The sequence below is a fragment of the Cucumis melo genome, chromosome 1 (assembly GCF_025177605.1).
Source record: "Cucumis melo cultivar AY chromosome 1, USDA_Cmelo_AY_1.0, whole genome shotgun sequence".
Lineage (NCBI taxonomy): Eukaryota > Viridiplantae > Streptophyta > Magnoliopsida > Cucurbitales > Cucurbitaceae > Cucumis > Cucumis melo.
Genome location: NC_066857.1, coordinates 21,259,518 through 21,269,866, shown reverse-complemented (window position 1 = coordinate 21,269,866; position 10,349 = coordinate 21,259,518). Strand labels below are relative to the sequence as shown.

Genomic DNA, 10,349 nt, shown 5'->3' with positions numbered 1-10,349 from the left:
CGAAATATTTGCAAACATATTCGTTTGGTGAAATGTTATGAAAAGGAGTGGTACATTCATAAACTTTATCTCATCTTTTAAATGTGTTATCTAAAAGTCAGATAAAAGAATAAAATAATATCAAAAGTAAAAAAAAAAAGAAAAAAAAAAAAGAATAAGTTAATTGTATTTAAGATTAAATTTGAGGTGAATGTTGTGCTACTTTTTCTCTAAGGTATATATATATTCAAATGAGTATGTGGTTGGAGAATGACAAAGTTGAATAAAATGGGGATGGAATTGTTTAGTTTCAAAGGAGCATGCTTTGCTGGTGGTACGGATTCCCCCTCTTTTAACTTTTTCTTTTTCCTTTCTACTATTTAATTCAACGTGAGAAGGATGGCTTTTGCATCTACTCTTTTTAACAAACACATTTGTGATCTTTGGAATCACTTTCCACTCATTGCACCATCCACTAAATGGCTATGAATGAATTTACTCTCACATCCAATACAAATGTGATCAAAAGCTTCTTTGTCTTCCCCTTTATCTCATCAATATGTTTAGTACCATGTCTTCTTTTTAATGTTTCTTTTTACATATTCTTATCACCATCTAGATCGTTAAATAACACTTATCATAAGGTATTTGGAGTAAAGGTCGTATGAGTTGATATAACTTCATATATGAGTTACCCTCAACTCTATATTTAGGGATTAATTTTGTACGTCACCAATATTTTATATTCATGTCTACCAATAACTACTATATATGGCAACATCTGTCAATAACCAACTTTGACCACATCCGACCACCACCATCAATAACTAGCTTTGACAACCTCTCATGACAACTATCTCCACCAACTTCCACGAACTGCTATTTTAAATTATTAATTTATAGTATTTTAAAGTTGTTATCTACATAATTTGACATTAAGAAGCACATATTTAGCATATAACAAACTAAACAAACTTGTATATAAAAATACTTTTTATCAAAAGTGTTTAAATGAAAATTACTTTTTTGGAAAACATGTTTTCTTTCCAAGTTAATCTGGTTGTCATTATGAATTCGAGTTTGGGAAGCAAAAAGAAAAGTTGGCAAACATACTTATCAAATAGAGGATTTGGATAAGAAATTTTCATAAATATAACAAAGCGGCAAAATATTTACGGTCTGTATAACAAAATGAAAAAGCCCACGAAGGTAACCATGTTTTTAAATATTCCAAGTTTGTCATTCTTTTTTATATGTTTTTCTTCTACTTTTTTTTTTCTTTCCATCATTTTTCTTCTCTTCCTCTTCATCTTTTTTTCCAAATTGTTATTTAGTTTAAGATCGTGTATCAAATACAAAAGATTTATTTCTTTTTTAATTTTTTTCAAAATGTTATTTGGTTGTTCAAGATCGTATATTAAATATAAAAAATCTTGAAAAAACGTTTAGTCCAATCTAAACAATCGTGTATAAAAATAAATAAATAAATCGTGTACCAAAAGAATCTTGTAAAAAATTGTTTAGTCAAATTTAAACGATCGTGTAGCAAAATCTACACGATCATATAGCAAAGAATCTTGAAAAAAATTCATTTATATTTGGCTAACCAAATCTAAATGATCATGTACCAAATCTAAACAATCGTCTAATCAAATTAAATGATTGTGTACAAAAAATATTGAAAAAAATCGTTTAGAAATCATTTGAATTGGATATTCAAATCTAAGCGATTGTGTACCAAATAATAGTCAAATCTAAACGATCTTGTACCAAATATGCATTGTTGACGGTGTAGTTGATGGGACATTTTTTTTATTTTCCATTTTTGGAATGTAAATTTTTTTCGTTTTTGAAATTGTTCTATATAAATATTTTATCGTTTTATTATATTTTTTAAAATACCCCTATATTTATACCCTGTATATATTGTATAATTGGACTTGGCCATTATAATCGAGTAAGAGACTATGGTAATTGTTGCATATTTTATTTGTTAATTTAGCGTAACAATACATGTGTACTTAAAAAAAACATAACAAAGTGCAATCTCTGTCTTATTTTTCATTTAAAAAAATCTCTTACAACTTTGAATAAGCAAAAAGAATAAAAGACTAAAAATAAAAAGGGAAGTTAAAAGAAAGGGAAAAGAAAAACAAAGCAGTGAACTACATAAAAAAATACTAAAATCTAACGAAAAACCACAACCTACTAAGAAGAAATTTACTATATAGTTTTTGTTTACAACCACACCTAATTATCTCATTGGTCTCCATTACAGTCACAACAATACTTTGTGTACTACTCACCCTCTTTTTCCTAATCTCTGATTAGAGTATACATAAAAGAGAATTTAATGCACTAAAACCTTAAGATGGGTCTTGATGTGACCATTTAAAATCAAACTCATAATCTCTTTTTATACTATTTGGACACATTACTTCTTTAAACCTTTCCTACATTTGACAACAGTTCATCTAATAGTTTGCTAAAACCAAATAATTTCTTTATGATCTAACCACATCACCTAACATGTTTTAACCGATTGCAAAAGTGAAAACTATAATCGCAAACCAATATAGGTCATTTTTACATAATCTATATTCGCTCACTTTACTATAAAACTTTCTAAAAAATCACAAATCATGGTAATTTCAAGCCAAGCACACTAAACTTTAAAATTCTTAATAATTAAGTTGATTGAATAAGAATATACATTTTTTTTAATAGATATAAATTGTCAATTATTTCAAGTATTTACTAACCAAACTTGTAAATTTTTACTAGCAACACAACTGTGTCATGTAAGTCGATCAATACCAAAATTTAACATTCGCATGTGGAAATGGTAAAGGTATAATTAAAAATGTTTAAAACACAAGTAACTTAATTTCAAAACTTTTCATGGACCATAGCACTTTTTACTTTGAAAAGCACACATGACCATTATTAAGCACTAAAACATATAATTAGCCCAAACTTTTAGTAAACAAGTACAAGAACATCTCTTTTTTTCTTTCTTTCAAGATTAAAGTGGGCATTATTGTACCAAAGATACCAAAGGTGTCAATTATATCCTAATTCTAATAAACTAAAACGTACTAAAGTATCTTAATCATTATACAAGTGACCAATTCTCTCATTCATTACTTGACACTTTGTTTTATCATTTGTATTTATTAACTTCAACTCTATTAATTCGAAGTCCTAACACGAGCAAAGCTCAACTGACATAAATCTTGTATTATTAAACTTTTGACATAAGCAAAGTTCAATTTCACATGTCATAAAATAAATCGACAAGGGACATTTGGCTCAAATAACTCAATTTCAATAATGTTTAACATTAAAAATTACACATTTATCGAGTAACTTTATCTTCTTTTCTTTCTTTCATTGACATATTTACATAAGAACTCTAACTTATAACTTTGCATTTCAAAGATAGACCTTCTAACTTTAAACTTCATAACTCATGTCCCGAACACTTCGGTTAATGTTAGATTTAGATTAAAAAAAAAAAAAGGTGTATTTTCATATTTGTTTTCAAAGTTTGGTAAAGAGCCACAAAAGCCTCACAATAAAAGTTATGGAGTGGATTTAATATCCAACCAAGTTGGCCAACTTGGGGCTTACAGCCGCAATCAGGCTCATGGCATATTCAAAATGAGCCTTCAAGAAGTTAAAAGGGACCATTCCACTTTGGCTCTGTACCATATGCAGTGCTTCAAAATGGCATCTCAGCTTGCCAGTTGACAAGCAAATATGGCCAAACAGCTCATAATCTCAAAGGGCATCTACAATTTCAAACAAATTGGCTCTCTTTTATGGAAGGCTTGGGGATAAGAAAGAGCTTTTTAATGTATTTTTTCCCCTAGTTGGGCCTTAACTTGTATCTAGTTAAACCATTTTGTTGTTGGTTTCCCATAGGCGAGGGTGAGGAGAGGAAGCTCAAAGACTAATGTAGTTAGAACATTTGGAGTATTAAGTGAGTTTCAATGGATGACTCTAAAAGTCTATAGCATCAACGGGAAGTGAGGTTGCTCTTTGAAGAGAATGTGGAAACAATGCTCCTGTATAGAAACTCTTGGCAGTAACAATCAGCTCGGTACTACTCGACTCATCAACAATGACATTGTCGTCTTGAAAGGTTTGGTTTTCCAAAATGTTATCAGCAGCATCATAGGGGGAATGTGAAGTGATATTCTTGCCAAAGGAGAGAGATGTTTGGACAATCTTATTATTTGCTGCTTCATTGAAGTTTGGCAAAAGCAAAGATACCGGAGCTCCGTTATCAGTCTCGGTGAGGCTGGAAATAGGGTGCAGGCTAAGAGATTTGGTCTTGACTCCTAACTGTTGATCTCTTAGCTCCCTTAATTGTATTTGATATTTAGCCTTGAGCCATCTTAGTTCTTGTCGAATTTCGTTCTCGTGATCATCGACAAAGGACGGCGAAGGATTTGATGAGCTAGAGTTTCTTGCTTGGAATTCCATTTGATGATCATTATCATCCATATTTACATTACTTTCTTCCTTCTCGAGTTTCGGTTGTTCCGATGCTCTAGATTCATTGCAAGCTTCTAAAGATTCTTGAGAAACTACATCTGGTCCATCTCGTTGTGCCCAAATATCGGCATAATGGATATCACTTGAATTTTCTGTTGTTCTATGCAAGTTTTCATCTCCATTGAATTGTTCCGACCCCTCAACTTGATACGTAATCTCTTCAAATCGTCCATGGATAGAAGCACAACCATGTTCTTCAGAACACCGAAGAATGTGCAGGTTCTTCGCCGCAAGATTATGCGGTGAAACGTAATCTAAAAGAGAACTGTTTAAAGCACAATTGTGACAAACATTAGAATCACTGCAATTTGGAGTTTCCTCTAAACTTTTTCCCTTTGTCCACTCTGGTACCAATGTAGCAATCTCACCATCAATCATATCAGCAATCTTCTTCACATCTTGATCAGTAATGTCAAGCTCAGAAACCATCTCATTAGCAACACTCAAAGCACTATCATTCTCTAAATCAAAGGGAAAGTAGATGTTTCGAATTCGACCTACAAGACAGTAGAAAATGTTACTATAGTTTGAATCTAATTAGATTTACGGTAATCCATAAACTTAAGAATTTGAGACTCATTTTTCTTACCTTCTTTATCTACAATCCGAAGTCGTAGAAAGATATCATCGTCACCTCTTCTTCTCCCTTTAATAGTGATATCAACATCTTCCAAATGCTCATCCTCTTGACAGGAGAAAAGATCGATTTCACTCACTTCGTTATCAAGCGGACAGTAATCCAAGCCATTCCCAGCCTCGTGACTAAAATAATTCACATACCCATTATCCAAAGGACCATGAGAAATTCCATAAAGAGGCCCTCCTCTGATAAGGGAATTGTTCACTTCATCATATTCTGAATAGTACTCTATTGGCCTCAATAAAGAATCACAACCATCAATTTGAAGAAAAGGGTCATTCAAAAGCTCCCTAGCTGACAGCCTATTTGACACAGTAGCCAAGCACTTCTCGACGAAACACCGAACCTCAAGATCCTTTACCTTATACAAAGCATCTGGTTTCTTCCCCTATAAGGAAAATGTATAAGAAACTTGCACCGCAAAGAACAAAACTTGAAGAAACGAATATGAACATTGAAGAAGTCTTACAGAGATAACTTTCTTGTAAATCTGAGCAGGGTGGGTGCATTCACTGTATGGATATTCAAAAGTAACCATCTCTAATATGCACATTCCAAAAGAATATATATCAACCAATTCATTATACTCCTCTTCATAAATCTCTGGAGCCATAAACTCTGGTGTTCCTGAAATGATGAAAGAAGAATAAAATAAAGAAACCCAGAAAGTTAGAATTTTAATGTTTCAATCTCATCTTTACCTGAGTTGATTCATTGACTTACCAACACATCGAGCTACATAAGATTTACGAAGAATAGCAGCAAGACCAAGATCACCAATTTTGACTTCCCCTTGATTCCCATTTACAAAAATATTATCACATTTAAGGTCTCTATGGATTACAGGAGGATCATGGCTGTGAAGATAGAGAAGCCCTTTTAAAATCTGTCTACACCAATGCTTCACAGCTCTGATATTCACTTTCTTATGCTTCAACCTATATCTGTAGAGACAAATTTAGTCAAAGAAAGGATTTTTAACAAAACCCATTTGAGAAAGCAAAAGGAAAAGAAAAGAAAAAGCCACGAAAAACAAAACTCACTGTCTAAGAGTCCCAGAAGTGAACATCTCTGTAACAAAGTTAATGTTTCTATTAGCAGTGTCAACCCAAGAAGAATAAAATTTCATTATGTTTTTGTGTTTTAATGTCTTCAACAAATGGATTTCTCTGTACAGCCTTTCAAGATCTTCAGGAGTTTGAAGAAAATCACAAAGCTTCACTTGATTCCATGCCACTTCAATGCCATCGTATTCATCGAAAGCTCTGTAACTGTTTGACAAAAATCCCATAAGAGAAAAAAAAAAAAAAAACAGAAATGTGAGAAAAAAAACAGTTTATGTTCTTTCTTGTTCTTACACTGTCTTCGACGCCCCTTTGCCAAGAACTTCATTGTACTGAGAAATCAATCAAACAGAAAAAGAGGGGGATTTTAGTAAAGAAAATATAAAAGTCATGATTATGTTACACAAAACACGAGATTATTGAAACATACTCTTCCATATCTTCCGGTGGGATCAACTTCAACATATTCAGAGTTGTTGTCTGGTTCAGAATTTGTTACTGTGACACCATTCATTCCTTAAAACAAAGTTAATGATGTTTTCTTAGGTTGTGCTGAGGAAGATTTGAGGAATTTCAGAAGGGAACAACTGAAAAGAAAAGAAAAGAAAAGAAAAGAAAAAAAACAAAAACAGAAAATTTGAAATGGGTTTTGTTTGGATGAGAAGAAGAGAGAGAGAAAGAAAGAAAGCCTAGGAAAGTTCACCCCAAGAAGACAAGGCTTAATTGCCAACTACTCAGAGCCAACGAAGCAGAGGATTTCACAAACAAGCCAACCCCACTAAATAATCTGACCCCAAAAAAACAAAAATGCAAAACCCACAGCTAATTACATCTTCAAACTTGCAAATATGAAAATTGTTCAACTTATCTAATAGTAAAAATTGAACCTTCAAACTAGGAATCGTTATAATTTCTAAGATTTAAAGTTTTGCATAAGTTTGAAGGGTTCAGCTACTGTTATATTTTTGGAATGGATTTTACAATTGGTTGAAAAAGAAAAAAGGTCTCTCCTTTTCACTTTGCTCTTTCTCTGTTTCATCACGAGCTGTAAAACCTCTAAAAAAAACCAACACTTTCTAGGGACCATAGAAGTTATGAAAATAAAATTAATAATTATTTTGTTTGTGAAGATTTTTTCTTCTTCTTTCCAATCACGAAAATCTTTTGAAAACTTACTTTCATTGGAAGTGCTAGAAGAAAGAAACAACAAACCAATCTCATCGCTTGTTGGTTTGTCTTAACTTTTTTCTTTTAAAGTGTAGAAAGTTTAAGAATAAAGGAGATATTTTTATTTTGTACAAAAGAAAAAAAAAATCCAAAAGTAGGATATTTTGTAATTTGTTTTGTGTCTTTGGTTTTTTAGGTTTAATTTTGTGAAACTCAAACTAACTTTAATTCATTTATGATTATAACATGTCCTGTTTTTTTTTTTTTGGATTGGGCACTCATTTAATGCTATAATTTATTTGTGTGTGTGTGTTCTTTTTTTGGGATTTACTCATCTAGTGCCAAAAAAAAATATCTAATAGGAGTTTGTTTGTTTATATCAAAATTTCCTATTTATGGATGTAAGATTTGGGATGAATTACAAGTTTAGTGGGTATGGATCTATTAAATTTCAGACCTTTCATCATATAAAATTTCAATTTTGATTTCAATAGATTCTATTTTTTTTTATAATTTCTTCCAAAAAAAAAATAAAATAAAAAAGATTGGCCAAATATTAATTTAGATATTGAAACGGAGAAGAAAGGGGTCATAGCATAGCCATGCAGTAGATTTTACGAAAAAAAGTAAGACTCTTATTGAATGTTACTATGATGTGGTTCACATCGATAATAAATACAACTTTTCATCTAAAAGTAGGAAGTTCAGTTATCTTTCTTCTAATTGTTGTACTTAAAGTTCCCTTTCTAATATTAAAAATAAGAATTTTCGTAAAAAGCAAATAACAAATCTACTAAAAATTGGGTAGCTTATTACTAAAGACGTTTGATGAATTTATGATGCTTACTAACATTTAATTTGATAAGCATGGTAAGTAAAGAGTAAAATGTGGCACAAGTCACCATAAAATAAAATTGTTTTCAAATATTACAAAACAATCACTTCATAAAATATATAATATCAAGGTAAATTGTCAAAAATGACAAATTTAACAAAATATAACAAAACTTTAGATTTTATCAATAATAAAAATTAATAGATACCGATATTTTTCTAGTAGTAATATTGATTGACAGAAGTTTCAATGTCTACCATTAATAAAATTTAAAACTTTGCTTTTATAAATATTTTAGTTTATTTTACTATTTTCAAATCTACCTTATATCAATTTGAAAGGATTCTCTTCTCCTATATTATATATTTTTTAAAAAAGAAAAAGAAAAGAGAAAAAGAAAGAAGAGTAGGTGAAAATGGAAATTGTAGATGTAAATTAAATATATTTACCAGTATACAATGACTTTTAGTGCGAGTCTATGACCATAGGTTAATAAAGAATATCAAAATTAAAGAAATAGGATCTACATAGAGTAATTGAGGTGACACATAAAAGAAAAATAATAGATAGTACTAATAAAAACGCTAATACTGTAGTAATAAAGTATATAAATTCGTTCATCTTAAAATATTTCAATTTCCCCCCATATTTATTAAACTTTTAAATGGGTTTTTTTAAAAAAAAAATAATAATAAATTGGTAAAATTATTTACACCATATAAAACAATTCTGAAAACAGAAAAAACTCACACGCTTGTAATGAAATATAAAAAATACTATAATTGGCTACACACGAGCACAAATAATCTTCTTCTAAATGATCGCGTACTACAATCTAAATGAATGTTCTACGATTTATTTAAGTCATGATACATGATCATGTAATTCGTTTTAACGATGGAAAAAAGCTTCAATTTTAAACGATCGTGTTGACCATGCTAAACGATCGTGTTGACTGTGAAAACGTTCATTTATATTATATTCACACAATCGTATAGTTCTTTCTAAATGATGAGAAAATGACTTCAAACCTAAATGATCGTGTTGACCATGGTAAACAATCGTCTAGATCATATCCATACGATCGTATAGTTCTTTTTAAATGATGGAAGAATGACTTCAAATGCTAAATGATCGTATTGACCATAGTAAGCGATTATTTAGATCATGTCAACACGATCGTTTAGATATTTTTAAATGATGAAAAAAAGGTTTCAAATTTAAACGATCGTGTTAATCATCGTAAACAATCGTTTAGATCATGTAAAAATGATATTTAAACGATTTTGATATTTTCGAATATGAGGAATATGAAGTAACTTTAATGTAACGCCCCGAAAATTTAAGGTAAAATTTTCCTCGTTTTACGTAAAGTGCAAGTTGATATAATAATAATATAATATTAATTATATTATTATTATTAATATTTATTTGTTATAGTATCAATATTATAATTATTATTATTAATTAATATTATAGAAATATTATTATTTCTAAAAATATATAGAAATATTATTATAATTATCATTATTAATTAATATTATAGAAATATAATAAATTGTTATTTATTTAATATTAATATTATTAATATATTATTATTATTACTTTATTATTATTATTATTATTTATATTTAATATATATATTATTATATAATTTAAATTATTAAGATTATATAATTATTAAGAATTAAATATATATATATATATAATAAACTTTTTTTTTTAAAACACAAACCCTAATTTTCGCGCCGCCTACCCCCCCCGTCGAAAATTTTTCTCTCTTCCGTTTCCTCCTTCCGCCGCGCCACCGCCCCAAATTTTTTCTCTTCTTCTTTCCGACGGTCTCTCTCCCTCCCTCTTCGTTTCCGTTTCAGCGCCGCCACCATCCTCCTCAATCTTCTCCTTCCTTTCCGACGGCAGCAGCACCGTTTCCACCTCCGATCTCCGCCTCCATCTCACCGCTACGGCCGCTTCCATCCCCGATCTCCCTCGGTATTAAGTAGCTACGGGTCCGCCGGCCGTCTCGGTCTCTACCACCAGCAACGCCTCTTCCTCCGTGCCGTCCGGTGCAACCCATAGAGTCCGGTGTAAGTCGAAGACC

The 10,349-nt window shown here is 30.7% G+C and overlaps 1 protein-coding gene across 2 annotated transcripts; it reads right to left on the bottom strand.

Annotated features, from left to right (window-relative positions):
* Nucleotides 1–3,486: 3,486 nt before the first annotated feature.
* On the bottom strand, nucleotides 3,487–7,400 carry LOC103489664 (probable serine/threonine-protein kinase WNK9). Of its 2 annotated transcripts, XM_008448921.3 has the most exons (7): nucleotides 6,677–7,400; nucleotides 6,541–6,578; nucleotides 6,226–6,453; nucleotides 5,906–6,126; nucleotides 5,652–5,809; nucleotides 5,132–5,570; nucleotides 3,487–5,039 (listed from the first exon to the last, which is right to left on the bottom strand). In XM_008448921.3, the coding sequence occupies exons 1-7, from the start codon at nucleotides 6,758–6,760 to the stop codon at nucleotides 3,985–3,987; spliced, it is 2,223 nt and encodes a 740-aa protein (XP_008447143.1). In that variant the 5' UTR covers nucleotides 6,761–7,400; the 3' UTR covers nucleotides 3,487–3,984. The 2 variants fall into 2 exon arrangements, with proteins under 2 accessions (XP_008447143.1, XP_050935755.1); XM_051079798.1 differs by lacking the exons at nucleotides 6,226–6,453; nucleotides 6,541–6,578; nucleotides 6,677–7,400 and having other exon boundaries at nucleotides 5,884–6,032.
* Nucleotides 7,401–10,349: the final 2,949 nt, after the last annotated feature.

What these genes read in the sequence shown, in the direction of transcription:
- LOC103489664 (XM_008448921.3), bottom strand. Translation starts at nt 6,760, where the DNA reads ATGAATGGTGTCACAGTAACAAATTCTGAACCAGACAACAACTCTGAA. An exon ending in TTATGTAGCTCGATGTGTTG is followed by an intron (nt 5,810 to 5,905) that starts GTAAGTCAATGA and finishes TCATCATTTCAG; the next exon opens with GAACACCAGAGTTTATGGCT. An exon ending in TCGGATTGTAGATAAAGAAG is followed by an intron (nt 5,040 to 5,131) that starts GTAAGAAAAATG and finishes ACTGTCTTGTAG; the next exon opens with GTCGAATTCGAAACATCTAC.